Source organism: Salvia splendens, chromosome 6 (genome assembly GCF_004379255.2).
Source record: "Salvia splendens isolate huo1 chromosome 6, SspV2, whole genome shotgun sequence".
In the NCBI taxonomy this organism is placed as follows: domain Eukaryota; kingdom Viridiplantae; phylum Streptophyta; class Magnoliopsida; order Lamiales; family Lamiaceae; genus Salvia; species Salvia splendens.
The window spans coordinates 32,994,769-33,011,223 of record NC_056037.1 but is presented as its reverse complement, the minus strand read 5'-3'; the positions used below and the strand labels follow the sequence as shown (position 1 = coordinate 33,011,223).

The following is a 16,455-nucleotide window of genomic DNA, read 5'->3' as shown; positions in this document are numbered from 1 at the left end:
ATATCAAAAATAGCACACTAATCAGTTTAGTAGAGTTAATAACGTAACTCATTTATTTTAGAGTTGTATGACCAAAAATGATTTAAAATACGTATGTTTTTATAATATTTTATTTATTTATTTTTCCTACCAAACTGTTTATATATAGGAGAAACCAAATTTAAACTTTAGTCTATATTTTATGATTAGAGCACCCACAATGGGGCGCCCGATGGCGTCCATCGTCCTCGGACGCGGACGATGGCACCATTGTGGGTGCCGGCCATAGGGCGCGCCCGATGCTCACGCCCGATACATCGTCCACGGCGTATGGCGCGGACGATGGCCTATCGTCCGCCCCACTGTGGGATCGGCGGACGATGGTCGAGGACGATGACACGCGTTTTTTATTTTTCTATTTAAACCTCGTTTCTCGTTCACTTTTCATACGAACATATCGCCTCTCTCATTTCGCTCATCTCTCACGAATCTACCTCTCTCGCATACCAAAATGAACCACAGCGACGACACCAATAGTTCTAGTTCATCGGAGTTAAGTACTTCGACATCTGAAGCCTTAGATGCAGCCGTTGAAGAGGCCAATTCACTAGTGGTTACAAGGGCAGCCACCCGATGATGATCCTCAAAGCCGTCGCTGACTATCGGCTCTGGATCTGGCATGCTTACTTCGGCGTAGCCGGGTCGAACAACGACATTAACATCCTCAACTCATCCACCCTCTTCACCGAGCAATGTAACGGCAACGGCCCGGTTATCGAGTTCACTGCCAACAGGCGCCAATACCACATGGGGTACTACTTGGCCGATGGAATCTACTCACGGTGACCTGTTTTTGTGAAGACGATCAGCTGCCCAATTGGTGAGAAGAGGGTTTTATTTGCGCACAAGCAGGAGTCGGCGAGGAAGGATGTCGAGCGGGCATTTGGTGTGCTCCAAGCGCGGTGGGCAATTGTGAAAGGGCCGGCTCGTTTCTGGTTCAAGGAAGTCATCTCGGATGTCATGTATGCGTGCATTATCATGCACAACATGATACTCGAGCATGAAGGTGGGAGCATCACTGAGTGGAACGATGATGACGATGCATCTAGCTCGTCCAGGACGACGACCGAGCCCCCCGCTAGAGGATTGCCTTCGGGCTTCGATGAGGTTCTAGCTAGACAGGCCTCAATGCGCAACCAACAAGATCATGGTCAGCTCATGAACGACATGGTTGAAGAAGTGTGGGCCCGTAACCATCATCGCTGAGTTTGCGTATTTTTTTTAATTCGTATTGTAATGTATTAATTTTTATAAATGAAATGAAGTTTTATCTTAATTTTTGTAGTTATTTAAATATTCAGATAAAAAACTGATGACGTGACGCGCTATAGGGCGGCCCACTGCAGCTGGTGGGGGTTAGGAGGATAAAACTGATGACGTGACGCGCCACTGCTAATGGTCTTAGTAGGTATAAACACCATAGTTATGAATCGGAACTTAATCCGAGTTGTTATCTAATAGAAAAGGTCCAGTCTACGCCAAACAGCAACTGCCATAGAGATGAAAATGCTACTAGAATTTAAGTAAGTATTTAATTAATAAGACGAAGTTATGAAAACTTGTTTGAATTAATTAAGTAATTAATAAAATAATTGACCTAGTTTCCACCGTAGACCACCCCAACTCAAACAGTATAGAAGGCCCCAAATAACAAAAGCACAAAGGCCGTCTTAGGGCGTCTAGTTTTATAACTAAATTTCTTCAACTTCACTAATCATACTTTCATGACACTAATCCTTATGTACATATATATATAAGGACATAACACTCTCACCTCCTAAACACATCAAGAAATAGATAAACATGGAGCTAATCAAACACCTCCCTTTCCTATTTCTTTTCACATTATTTTGTTACCATGCTAAGTTGGTCTTAGGAGAAAGATCAAGCTACATTGTCCACATGGACAAATCCTTGATGCCTAAAGTTTTCCCAACACACAACCATTGGTATTCTTTCACCCTTAGTTCCCTCAAACCAACCACCACGAACTCCTTCGACCATCACCACAAGCCACTTAACCTACTCTACACTTACGACAACGTCTTCCACGGATTCAGCGCAGTGATGTCCAAAAACGAAGTCGAAGCCCTGAAGAAAACCCCAGGCTTTGTCTCCGCCTTCCCTGACAGAAGCGTCACGGTTGACACCACCCACACGTTCGAGTTCCTTTCTCTAAATCCCTATGCCGGCCTATGGCCGGCCTCTGACTACGGAAAGGACGTGATCATTGGTGTCATCGACACCGGCGTCTGGCCCGAGAGCCCTAGCTACAAGGATGACGGAATGTCGGAAATACCCTCGAGGTGGAAAGGCACATGCGAGGCCGGTCAAGAATTCAACTCGTCACTATGCAACAAGAAGCTCATCGGAGTCAGATACTTCAACAAGGGCGTCATCGCCGCGAACCCAAATGTCACCATCAGCATGAACTCCGGCAGGGACACGGCGGGGCACGGTACCCACACGTCCTCCACTGCCGCGGGAAACTATGTCGGAGGCGCCTCCTTTTTCGGGTACGCCTCGGGGACAGCGAGGGGCATTGCCCCTCGCGCACACGTGGCAATGTACAAGGTCATATGGGACGAAGGGCGGTATGCCTCCGACGTTCTTGCCGGTATGGATCAGGCCGTCGCTGACAGAGTCGATGTCATTTCGATCTCAATGGGATTCGATGATGTCCCGTTGTACGAGGACCCGATCGCCATAGCTTCTTTCGGAGCTATGGAGAAGGGCGTATTAGTCTCGTCATCGGCCGGGAACGAAGGTAATTTAGGGACTTTGCATAATGGGATTCCGTGGGTGTTGACCGTCGCGGCAGGGTCCATTGACCGTTTCTTCGCTGGAGGTTTGACTTTGGGAAACGGGGAGAAAATCTCCGGCTGGACGACTTTTCCGGCGCCGGCTCTTGTGAAAGATTTGCCCCTCATTTATAAGAAGAATATATCTTCTTGCAATTCAACAGCGGCTCTGTCAACAGTTGGTTACGCCATAGTCATATGCGAGAACGGCTCTGTTTTCAACCAAATGCAATTCATCTCCACCTCAAGCGTCGCCGCCGCAATCTACATCTCCGACGACCCAGAGGTACTCGAGTTCACCGACTTCCCATACCCCGGCGTCGTCGTCTCCACCAAAAACGCCGAAACACTTCTAAACTACGTCACCAAACGTAATGGCAGCGCGTCCGCCACCATCAACTTCCAGCAGACGCTGGTCGGGGCAAAACCAGCTCCGACCGTGGCGTCGTACACCTCGCGCGGCCCGGCGCCGAGCCACCCGGGCATTCTGAAGCCAGACGTGATGGCGCCGGGTTCGCTAGTGCTCGCGTCGTGGATCCCGAACACAATGACGACTATCATCGGGTCCAACATTGGCCTAACGAGTGATTTTATTCTGGCGTCGGGCACGTCCATGGCGTGCCCGCACGCCTCGGGGGTGGCGGCCCTTCTGAAAGGGGCCCACCCCGAGTGGAGCCCAGCGGCCATCCGGTCGGCCATGATGACCACGGCCGACCATCTCGACAACACGCGGGAGAACATTAAGGACTCGTTTTTCAACTACGAGATTGCCACTCCACTAGCTATGGGGTCGGGTCAGGTCGACCCGAACAGGGCTGCCGACCCGGGTCTTGTATACGACGCCACGCCGCAAGACTATGTGAATCTCCTCTGCTCGATGAACTACACGAAGAACCAGATCTGGACCATAACCCGATCCGCTTACACCTGCACCGACCCGAGCTCAGACTTGAACTATCCATCGTTCATAGCCTTGTACCAAAACAACACCAAGTACGGTGTGGTTCGGGAGTTTAACCGGACGGTGACGAATGTGGGGGGAGAAACGACGTCATACAAGGTGAGAGTGAATGCGCCGAGCGGTGCGGCGGTGACGGTGACGCCGAATACTCTTCAATTTGGGAAGAAATATGAGAAGCAGAGCTATTCGCTGAGGGTTGCATATGCGGGAAACACGAGTGGAGTGGTGGAGTTTGGGTCGATAATTTGGGAAGAGGAAAGTGGAGGGCACGGTGTGAGGAGTCCGATTGTGGTGGCGCCGATGATTCCGGTTTGGTGATTTCAATTTGCAGACGGCTTGCTTATATAGGCTAGAGATTCGATGGTCTTTGGTGATCAAGATTCAAGGGCTTTCTTCTAGTCTTATTTATGAATGAAATTTTATTATTACATCAAATAAAATCGAAGATTCTTATTTAAGCTTTCTATACTTATTCTCGAAAATATAAAAACTAAAAAACATCAAACGCAACTCAATTAATAAAATGTTAATACACTCGTAAAGCAAGAATGAATTAGATTAGAAAATGAGTTATGTAACTAAGACGAATCAACTCATATCAATTAATCGTGGATGAAGTATTACTATTCAAATAAAATTAGGTAGTATTGGTAATGAGACGATAATTGGGACCTTTAAAATGAAATGCTGGACCAGATACTTGGAACAAAATACATATGCACTATCTTTAACATGATATTGATAGAAGTTCCATTGACATGTTTGTGAGAAAAATTCAATTCAACAACTTATATTTTTCCATAAAGGCAGGAGAGGGTAGCTTTAATGCACAATCCCACAGTAAAAGGAATGGACACAATTAATAACGAGGTTTCAAACATTGATATTGACAGATTTAACATCGTATCACTATCATCACATCATTAATTCAAACAATGCCAAGCTCAAAATATATTCCGTCAAATGTAGATCGTGATGATATGTGACACACGTGTGATACAGACCTTACTAAATTCATGTGATTACTGACCGAATTGCTAGACTGGAGGATTAAGAAGTGCTGAAATTGCATTAAAAATTATTAACAGATAAACTTCCTTATAAAAAATTGATCCAGAGGGAAGAACAAACTAAAAAGAAAATGTTAAAAAGTGATTTTGCGATAATCTAATCATATACCCAAAAAAAGTTTATACATTCGCCCCTGCACCAATCGATCCTTATTTTCCATTTATCAAGAGGTTCTAATTTTTCAGCAGCAAAATAATCATTCGTTCATATTCGCATCACCAATTACATTATAACTTTATATTTTTATTTTGGGCTTTAATTCAACCCTACGTCTCTGTAAAAGATTGTACCATTTGGTATCTCTCTGTTTTGTTCGAACTTCGAAGGGACATTTATTTTATAGTAGATGACGTTATAACTGTAGGACACATGTAGAGAGCAAGATTTATAAGCCCTTACCGAATCTTTTTTGTTAATTTTTATCTTTTATTCATTTTTCAAATCTATCCAAATTTTAGGCCCTAAACCTAGTCGATTTTTTTTAATACATTTTAGTAGACATATACCAACTCACCAAGGTGCAAAACCAATCAAACTAAAAGCTATGCAGTAGTAATCTCATACTAATTAAAACATGGAAAAATGGATTAAAATATTACCACAACTTCTTGGCTAACAATCCAATGTACAGAGAGTTAATACAAGTATATGCCAACCTACAACAACATGATTTTGAACAAATAATCTCTGAATCTGGTCTAAACTTAACCAGTAAAAAAAAGTTTAAAAAATCCTATGAACAATATTTCTAATGGCCAGGGCCTCTCTTGCTGGGGCCTGAGGCCAAAATGATCATCAAACCTCTCACTGATATGCGATTATCAATCGATCTTCTTGAATATTCTGAAGAGATTAGTGATGATGTTTCCATGCTGACTGTGTTTCTTGCTCCTTCCTTTCCGCCACCAACTGCTGCAGCCGTGGCTAGCCGGAGGCTTCGGCAGTCAGCGGGAGAAGACTGCAAGCTCATGATCAATAACACTGTTGCGATGAGCATGAATATTGATGATCTACTATTTTCCATTATTTGGAGCTAGGAATTTTTGTTGAGGTAGTTTGATGAATATCAAGTGTGGAATGCGTTTATTTATAGTGTTTTTTTTTTCATTTTGTGAAGGGACGGTGGAGGCCTTTGGAGTGGGGCCTACCGCCGCTACAACTTCCCTTTTCTACGAGGTGGAAAATTTAGTGAGACTATGTGAAATGTGAATGTATTGGTTTGAATGTGCATTTTGACTTTGCTGTGTATGTTTATAAGATTAGGCTATAGTTTGTTGGTAGGAAGATCTTTGGTACCATTTTCAAAGATTTGGGAGAATGTAGATTTAATCAGTGATATTTTCTAAAATTTCTTTGATTATGTATATTTTTAATAATTTAACTATAGATAAAGTAACAAATGACTTTTAAATTCAAATGATGACAATTAACCCAAATGATGGACTCCAATAGCCTTCAAAGTTCAATCAATTTGAAGTTATGATTAGATGGATGATTGAATTTCAAGTCCAAACACACATGGGAAAAGGGTTAAGAATGAAGTTGAACATGTCCGGATATCAACTCCAGAACAACAAGGTAAGTCCACCTTTTTAGGTGTTCCAAATTGACAATTGTAGGAGTAATTAAGTAGTAGACTTTAGTATTTACAGGTAAGTTTGACGAAGATTATGCCATATTTAGTAATCAATTAAAAAGAATAGAATCTGCAGTTTTACAACCTCAGAGTGAGGGATCTGCTGGTTGCGCGGTGCACACGTTTTTCTTTCTATGTTAACCACAGCCGTTGATGAGCACGATGCATTCACACGCGCCGTTGGACTTTGAAGAAAAGCGTGTTGAGCATGTCATATTTCTTCAGACAATACAATGCTGCTATTCTTTAATTATCCATTCTTTTGCTTTACCACCTCTTATATGATACTCCCTCCGTCCCGTACTACTCACACATTTCCTTTTTGGCACGGAGATTAAGGAATGAGTGTATAGCAAAGTCAACAATTGCGGCTGTAGGTGATAATTTTTACTAAAAATGGAGAGAGTGCAAATAACTTGGGACGCCCAGAAATGAAATAAGTGCAAGTAGTCCGGGACGGAGGGAGTACTAGTACTCCATATTATTTCAGTCAACTATCATCGTGTTTGGTTTCCAAGATAAAATAATACTCCTTCCGTCCACGAATAGGAGTGTCATTTATTTCCGGCACGAGTTTTAAGAAATGTTAAGAAAAGTGGGTGGAAGAAAGTTAGTAGAATAGGGATCTCACTTGTATACATTAGTTTTAAATAATGTGTGAGTGGAATGAGTTAGTAGATTGTGGGACCTCTTTACCATTTATGGTAATTAGAGCATCCACAACCGTGCTCTTGCCAACGAGCACGGTTGTGGGCCCCGACCCCACTTTTTCTGCCTGCTCTTTAGGCAAGAGCACAACACCCACAACCGTGCTCTTCCACAAGGACGAGCACAAGGGCCCCACCATTCTATTATTCAATTTGAATAAAAACATTTCCACAAAATTAAAATGCATTAAAAATATCCGGAATAATATTACAAATTACAAATAAAATAAAAATTACATAATTAAAATCCTAAAATTTAAAAAGCACGTAATTAAAATCCTAAAAAATAAAATTTACATAATTAAATTCATAAGTGACCGAATTTCGTCCAAATGAGTGACGAATGTGTGTATTTACAGATGGTTTTGGGATTAAATGTTTTTAAAAAAACTTCAAAAAAACGGTAATAAAACGGCTATATTTTTGGGAATCCAAATTTTTTTTATTTTTGGTATTATTTTCGATTTTAAAAAAAAAGAAAAAAAGAAAATGTCAACGACCAATAGAAACACGCCACGTCGCCCTGCTCGCTGGCACGGACGTGCTCTTAGCTAAGAGCACGTCCGTGCCAGTGGCAAGAGCGCAGCGGCGGACAAGCGTGTCCTTGCCAGCTGCAAGGATGGACAGAGAGTTTGTACTCACCGTTGCAGATGCTCTTATGAACCGGGACTCCTATTCGCGGACGGACCGAAATGAAAAAATATGACTCTTATTCGCGGACGGATGGAGTACATAGATATAATCTACAAATGAGTTGTGGGATTATTTTAGTCATAGGGGGTTGGCTATGACTAATTATCTCATGATTATCCATCTAGGATTGAGTTATGATATTGAATCTCATGAACTAAACACACTACATATTTAAACCGAACGTTTCTTTATAATGAAGTACACAAATTTTCATGATATTATAAAATATAACTACTTCATCCAAAAGAAAATTACACTAATTTTACTATTTTTGTCATTCAGCAAAATTAAACCCTGCAATACACTAACACTAATTCTGCCACATTTTCTTTCCATCTCTTTTACTTTACCAATTGGACTTTAAACCCCGCATCATTTACAACTTTGTCTATTTTTTATAGACGGATGTACTCCCCCTTCTCCCATTAATTGACACCAATTTCTTTTTTCGTTCGTCCCCAATTAATTGGTACCCTTACTTTTTACTCCCCCCGTCTCACATAATATGTACTCTTTTCTTTTTAGTCCGTCTCACAAGTATATGCACTTTCCAATTTTGGAAACTCTTTTATCTCTAATGAGGTTGGACGCATTCGACACTAACAATACTTTAATTATTTTTTTTCTCTGTCTCTCTCTTACTTTAACAATTTTGCATTAAAATCCTTGTCGAACTCAAATACATATTCTTTGAGGACGGATGAAATACTACTTTTGGTAATAAACCCTATATTCCAGTAATTTTTTTTACCCATTTTCACTATATTTTTTTAAATTCGTGCTAAGTCAACCAATGTTAATTAATGAAGGATGGAGGGAGTAGTAAATAAATAGAGAGAAAAACAAAATATTTGGCTAACTGAAGTGGATAAATAAAAGGTGGAGAAAAAATAGAAGAGAGCGTAAAAAAATAACGATCGAAATAGAAAAATAGACTGTTAATTGTGAACGATATCATTAAAAGCATAATTATTCCCTTGCAAATAGTAGGGATGCCAACGGTTAAGAATTGTTAGTTTTGGTTCCATAAAAATTAGATCCGCAAAGAAAATTGCGGTTTAGATTCATGTTCAAAACCACATGCTTTTTGGACGGTTTTAGCTTCTTTCTTTCCAGTTTTTTAATTTACTTTTTTTTCACAAAAAATCAGTTTCTTATTAGAATACTTATAAATTTTCTTCGTCTTCTTGGCCAGGTTTGTATTGCTTCAAGACTTAAATTGGTTTGATTTTTTTTATTGCAATTACTTTATATATGGACTACAATATTAAACATGTGAGCCTCACACTTTATAGTTTATACGATAGCTTTCTTCTAAATAAATACTCGGAGTATGTCAATGAAATTATAAAAATAAGTCAAGTCGATCATGGTAGATGAAGTATAAAATTCAAGAATTGTTTACTATCTAATATAAAATGAGTCGAGAATTATTTATTTTTGTGAGTATGATAACTCAAGTGCTGTAGTCATGCTTTTGATTTGGATCGAAGAAGTGAAGAATTTGAGCTTGCTTGAGCTTAAGCTTCAGGAGCCGTCGGATCTGCCCATTAGTTTTAGGATTAAGTCGTGACCGTTGATCTAACTAGCCGTTAGACTTAAATAGCTTTTGTTAGTTAGTTTGTTGTGTATTAGCATTCATTCTGTTTTGAAAAGTTTCTCGAGAATTCTCTCTCAGCAATAACAATTCCTTTTTCTTCGATTCTCATTCTTGTTCATCAATTCGCTTGTTCGATACAAATTGAGCTTCAATTCCAACAATTGGCGCCGTCTGTGGGAAGCGCAAATCTTCTTGAGCAGCGATTGATTTTGTGATTGGAAGCGGATTCACGAAGACGATGGCCTCCAGATTCGAGGCAGAGAAATTTACAGGCAAAAATGATTTTGCCTTGTGGAGAATGAAGATGAGAGCGATGCTGATTCAACAGGGCTTGGCATCGGCTTTGTCGGTTGAAGAAGAAGGTGATAAGGGGAAAGCGGCCGTGGACGAGAAGACGGCTGCTAAGAAGGCTGAGATTGAATCAAAGGCGCATAGTGCGATCGTGTTGAGCCTTGGTGATAAGGTTCTTCGGGAGGTTGCGAAAGAGAAGACCGCGGCCGGCATCTTGACAAGATTGGAAGATCTTTACCTGACGAAATCTCTTGCCAACAGACTGTTTATGAAGCAGCGTCTGTACTCTTACAAGTTCTTGGAAGGAAATGGGATCTTGGGGCAGCTTGAAGACTTCAACAAGGCGGTTGACGACCTTGAAAACATTGATGTCTCGATAGGCGATGAGGATAAGGCTATCCTGCTCCTCAAAGCTCTGCCGCATTCTTTTGATCAGTTTCGCGACGCCTTTTTATATGGACGGGATAGAACAATTACTCTCTTGGAAGTTCAGACTGCATTGAGGGCAAAGGAGCTTCAAAGAGGTGAATTGAAGCCGGCTGATCAGAGTGCGGAGAGTCTAAATATCAAGAAATTCAAGGGTAAAAAGGCGTTCAAGAAACCTCAAGATTACTTCAAAGGTGGGTCAAATGGCCAAAAGGAGACCCGTTCATGTTTTTGGTGCAAAAAACCCGGCCATGTGAAGAAAGATTGCTTTGCTTGGAAGAGAAAGCAAGAGATTGAAGGGAAGGCTGTTAATTCGGCAGAGGCTGTGGAAGATGATGAGGTCCATGAGGTCCTGAATGTTGTAGAGAATGAGGTCATTGGTTCATGGATCATGGACTCAGGCTGCAGTTTTCATATGTGCCCGAATTTGGACTGGTTTGAAGATATTCAAGAAGCCACTGGATCAGTCATCCTTGGAAACAATCAGGTGTGTCCCATAAAATGTAAAGGCTCAGTGAAGCTAGGAGGGGATAAGGGGATTGTGATGATGCTTACTGGAGTCAGATACATTCCAGATGTAAAGCGGAATTTGATATCGCTTGGTTTCTTGGAGAGAAGAGGATGCTCTTTTGGCTGTGTGGATGGAAAGATGGAGGTCTGCAAGGCTGGTAAGGTGCTCATGAGAGCAGAGAGGAGAGGTAGTCTCTATTATTTGTCAGCAAGAATATGCAGTAAAGGGTGTGCAGAGGCCTGCAACATTACATCCATCGGCTTGAGCCAGTGGCACAACCGGCTCGGTCATCCAGCAGTTGGCAGTGTGAAGGAGCTTATCAGAAAAGGAGTCCTACATTGCAATGATAAAGAGGAGGCAACTTCTTGTGAGGAGTGCATACTAGGCAAGGCCAAGAAGTTGCCATATCCAAAAGGTAACCACACTTCCACAAATCCCTTAGACTATGCACATAGTGATTTGTGGGGACCTTCTCAAGAAAAATCTATTGGGGGAGGGAAATACTATATGAGTGTTATTGATGACTACTCTAGGAAGATGTGGTTATATGTGTTAAAAGAAAAATCAGAGGCATTCAAGAGATTTACTGAATGGTGTGCTGAGGTTGAGGCAGAAAAGGGGATGTTCTTGAAGTGCTTAAGGACTGATAATGGACTTGAGTTCTTGTAAAAAGATTTTGATAACTTCTGTAAATCTAAGGGCATGAAAAGACATCGAACAGTGCCTATGAACCCCCAACAAAATGGGGAGGCTGAGAGGGCTAATAGAACAATATTGGAAAGGGTTAGGTGTATGCTTCTTGCTGCTGGTTTAGAGAAGAAGTTCTGGGCAGAGGCAGCTTCTACTGCTGTCAAACTTATAAATAAGTGTCCTTCATCTAGTATTGGTGGTGATACCCCAGATTTCAGATGGTATGGGGGTTATGGTGAATACTCTGGTCTGAGAACGTTTGGCTGCAAGGCTTTTGCTCATGTGAAGCAAGGGAAGCTGGAGCCTCGAGTATTGAAATGCATTATGCTAGGATATCAGCCTGGGGTCAAGGGCTATAGGCTTTGGTGTATAGAGCCTGGGAATGCAAGAATAATCATTAGTAGAGATGTGATCTTCTGGGAAAATGAGCTGCCTTTCAAGAAGAAAACACGCTTCTGTTGTGACTGATACTACTACAGCAGTTGAGGTGGAGCCAAGTGATTCACCTGAGATGCCCTCTGATCATTCACCTGAGATGCCCTCTGATCTGCCTGATTTGCCTGAGTTGTCATCAGATGAGCAAGGTGTTCAGCAGACTGAGCCAGGGAACTTGAGAAACTGGAATCTTGCTAGAGATAGATCCAGAAGAACCATCAAACCACCAGCCAAGTACTCAGATGCTGAGTTTCTGTTTTATGCTCTAATTGTGGCTGAAGAGATTGGATACTCTGAACCAAGTTCCTACAATGAAGCAATTCAGAGTAAAGATTGTGAGAAGTGGATGTAAGCAATGATTGAGGAAATTGAATCCTTGTTAAAGAATGGAACTTGGATCTTGGTGGAAAGGCCGGATGGAAGAAGAGTTGTCAGTTGCAAGTGGGTTTTTAAGAAGAAAATTGAGGCTGCTGAGGAAGATGGTGTGAGATTCAAAGCAAGGCTAGTGGCAAGAGGTTTTACACAGGAACATGGAGTAGACTTTGATGAGGTTTTTAGTCCTGTGGTGAAGCACACATCCATCAGATTGTTGCTGGCTATTGTTGCAAGAAGGGACTGGGATCTTGAGCAACTTGATGTCAAGACCGCATTCTTGCATGGTGATCTAAAGGAAACAATATATATGGCTCAGCCGGAAGGCTTTGTTAGGCCAAAGGACAAGGGCAAGGTGTGTTTACTTAAAAAGAGTTTGTATGGCTTGAAGCAAGCAAGCCGGCAATGGCATAGGAAGTTTGATGAACACATGATAAGAACTGGTTTTGTGAGCTCAAAATATGATGAATGTGTTTACATTAAGCGTGTAGGTGGAGCTGCAGTGGCCTACTTATTATTGTACGTTGATGACATGCTCTTGGCTGGGAGTTGTAAGCAAGAGATCCAAAAGGTGAAAGATGACCTGAGGGCAGTGTATGAGATGAAGGATTTGGGGCAAGCGAGGAGGATTCTGGGGATGACAATAATCAGAGATAGGAAGAAGAAAAGAATTTGGCTGTCTCAATCAGACTATGTCTCCAAAATGCTCAAAAAGTTCAACCTGCACAATGTAAAGGCAGTTGCAGTACCTATGGGACAGCACTTCAAGCTCTCAGTGGATCAAAGGCCGAAGTCTGAAGCTGATATGGCTGAGATGCAGAGAATTCCCTATGCTAGTATGATTGGTAGCACCATGTATGCTATGATAAGTACGAGACCAGACATAGCTCAAGCTGTGTCAACAACCAGTAGGTTTATGGCCAATCATGGCAAAGATCACTGGTCAGCTCTGAAGTGGTTAATGAAATATCTAAAGGGAGCCACAAATGTTGGGATCTTGTTTGATGGAGCAAAGAGGTATGAAGGTGAAGCTTTGATGGGGTGGTCGGATTCTGATTTTGCAGGGAATATAGACACAAGAAGATCACAATCAGGCTATGTATTCACACTATATGGATCTGCCATAAGTTGGAAGAATAGCCTTCAAGCAGTGGTTGCTTTATCCACTACAGAGGCAGAGTTTATGGCTCTTGCAGCAGCCGTGAAAGAAGGTTCCTGGCTCAAGGGGATCTTGCAAGATTTCAACATAGTTCAAGATGTGGTGTCTATTGGCTGTGACAATAGCAGTGCCTTATGTTTGGCTAAGCATCATGTGTATCACGAAAGAAGCAAACACATAGACGTTCGTTTGCACTTCATTCGTGAGAAGATAGAAGAAGGTGAGGTGAGGATATTCAAGGTGAACACGGCAGAAAACCCAGCAGACATGCTTACGAAGCCACTGCCAAGAAGCAAGCTTGAATTATGTATGCACCTTGTAAGTTTGTGCAAAATGGACTGGCAGCGACTTGAATGATCAAGGTGGAGATTTGTGAGTATGATAACTCAAGTGCTGTAGTCATGCTTTTGATTTGGATCGAAGAAGTGAAGAATTTGAGCTTGCTTGAGCTTAAGCTTCAGGAGCCGTCGGATCTGCCCATTAGTTTTAGGATTAAGTCGTGACCGTTGATCTAACTAGCCGTTAGACTTAAATAGCTTTTGTTAGTTAGTTTGTTGTGTATTAGCCTTCATTCTGTTTTGAAAAGTTTCTCGAGAATTCTCTCTCAACAATAACAATTCCTTTTCTTCGATTCTCATTCTTGTTCATCAATTCGCTTGTTCGATACAAATTGAGCTTCAATTCCAACAATTTTGAATCTAACTTTCTTGTAAAACTATAATAAAATCTATCTATTTATACGTGTACCCATATAGTAAGTATGAATGACGAATCATACTACAAAATGAGTTGACGTTTATGAATTATGATCATATACAATTGTCTAAAGAATAAAACAGAATTAACTACTATCAAATCAATCTACTCCATCAGAAACCATCGTTTCTTTCACACTACTAATTTATTCACGAAAATTATACTGGTGATTATTGTTCTATATTTAGTAAATTTTCACAATACTTTACCCAAATATACATTTTACTTTTTACCAATATAATTCATCGATTTTTCTCCATTTCCTACTTATTCACTTTTAAATAGTTCAATTATATTTTCTCTCCTAATTTACCACATTTGCTTCAAAATCATTGTTGGTCGTGATTGTTAAGTAAACAATCCTAAAATAGTTTAAAATCTTTGAATTTGCTTGTGCCACCCATTTGTTAACCAATCTCTCAAAATTCATGGCAAAAAATAAGAGCATTTCCATCCGTGCTCTTGCCAAAGAGCATGGATGTGGGCCCGGACCCACTTTTATTACTTTTTTACTCCCTGCTCTTAGGCAAGAGCACAACACCCACATCCATACTCTTCCGCAAGGACATGCTCAAGGGTCCCACCATTCTATAATTCAATTTAAATAAAAACATTTTCATAATATTAAAATGCATTAAAAATATCCGGAATACTATTACAAATTATAAAAAAATTAAAAATTACATAATTAAAATACTAAAAAATTAAAATTATATAATTAAAATCTTAAAAAATAAAAAATACATAATTAAAGGCTAAAATACACCCACGTGGAAGACTATTCCTCTGGCCCTATCCTCAATGTTCTTCGGAGACCCCATATCATTGCCAAATGTGAATCAAGTTGCCTGGGGGTCATATTTAACCTATTGGCCAAATAGAGTTGGGCCAAAAGGGTCCACAATGAGTTGGCGGGGGTTGAGGTGGCACAAAGGGAGCGGGGGCAGGGGCGAATGGAGTCGCAGCGCGACGGCGGTTGGTCGTCGCCTTCTTCCTTCCTTGCGGTCGGCGTTGGGAACTACTCGGGCCGGCGTCGGGGCTACCCAAATTAGCTCCGGCGAGCTGGCTAGCCACCTCATCCTCGCCAGCTTCGGATAGGGATACCGACCTCGACCGTTTGCTGGAGGAGGATGATACGCCTCCCATATACTTCGGATACACACGCACCTCCTGCCAAGCACTGAGGTACTTGAACGGTTTGTAATTTATGGATTCGTAGGTCGCCAAGGCGGCACTGATGATGTCGAGCTCGCTCCTACCGCTCTCCGCAGACCGCTCTTCCTGGAAGTAATACCCCTCGAACTTTTGGATTTCTTCGTTGGCTATGAATATGGTATTGCGCACCATACTCTCATTGCGCTCGATGGTTCCAGCCGGGCGGTTTTCATTGTACCGGCGACGCGCCACCAAAACCTATCCCTGCTTTGGTTCGTGCATATCTCCGGATCTTCGGAGATAATCAAATAGGCTTTGAATAATTGATCCATCTCCGCCGGAGTGTACGGGGTGCGTACACCTCGAGGAGTAGGAGTAGGAGTAGGAAGAGGAGGAGTTTGAGAGCCGCCGCCACCGCTCCCTCCCGATCTGGGTTCGGGTGCCCACCCGTATCGCCCATCGGGGGCATCTTGGTCGTCCACCGGGTAAGGCCGGTAGCCACCCGGAACTTGAGAACCTTGGGTTTGAGGAGGGGTCGAAAATTGCATTTCCGGACTAGGAAATGGTTGTGAGCCGAACCATTCGTGGTTCCAACCGCGGGAGTCGGAGGGGTGATCGCCGGAGCCAGACATTTTTTTTTGTAAGTAAGAGTGAAAGATTGAGAATTGATAAGAGAAGATGAGAGAATTTAGATGAGAATTGTGTAGTGTGGTGTGAAAGTGGAAGTGGGGGTATTAATAGATGAAAATATGGATTTTGGGGGGAAAAATTGAAAAATAAATTAATTGTTTGTGTGGAAGTGGGGGGAAAATTGTTTGTGTGGAAGTGGAGGTATTAATAGATGAAAATGTGGATTTTGGGGGGAAAAATTGAAAAATAAATTAAAAGTGGGGAGAAAACGGATATACTTTTTTGGGAGGTGGGAAAATATTTTTTATATTTATTCAGATTTTTAATTAAAATCCATTTTTTTAAAAAAATTGCCAACGGCATTGCCGTTGGCCAATCAGGAAACGTCACGCCAGCTGCTCGCTGGTACGGACGTGCTCAATGCATCGAACAGCGTCATGCTAGCGACAAGAGTGCAGCGGCGAGCAGGGCGGTGCCCGCCAGGGGCACGGACGCCGTCCGTCGGCGCGAGCACCACTGCGG

The 16,455-nt window shown here is 41.9% G+C and overlaps 1 protein-coding gene across 1 annotated transcript; it reads left to right on the top strand.

The window, feature by feature from the left end:
* Positions 1–1,842: 1,842 nt before the first annotated feature.
* LOC121807797 (subtilisin-like protease SBT3) lies at positions 1,843–4,119 on the top strand. Its single transcript, XM_042208125.1, has one exon. The coding sequence runs from the start codon at positions 1,843–1,845 to the stop codon at positions 4,117–4,119; it is 2,277 nt and encodes a 758-aa protein (XP_042064059.1).
* Positions 4,120–16,455: the final 12,336 nt, after the last annotated feature.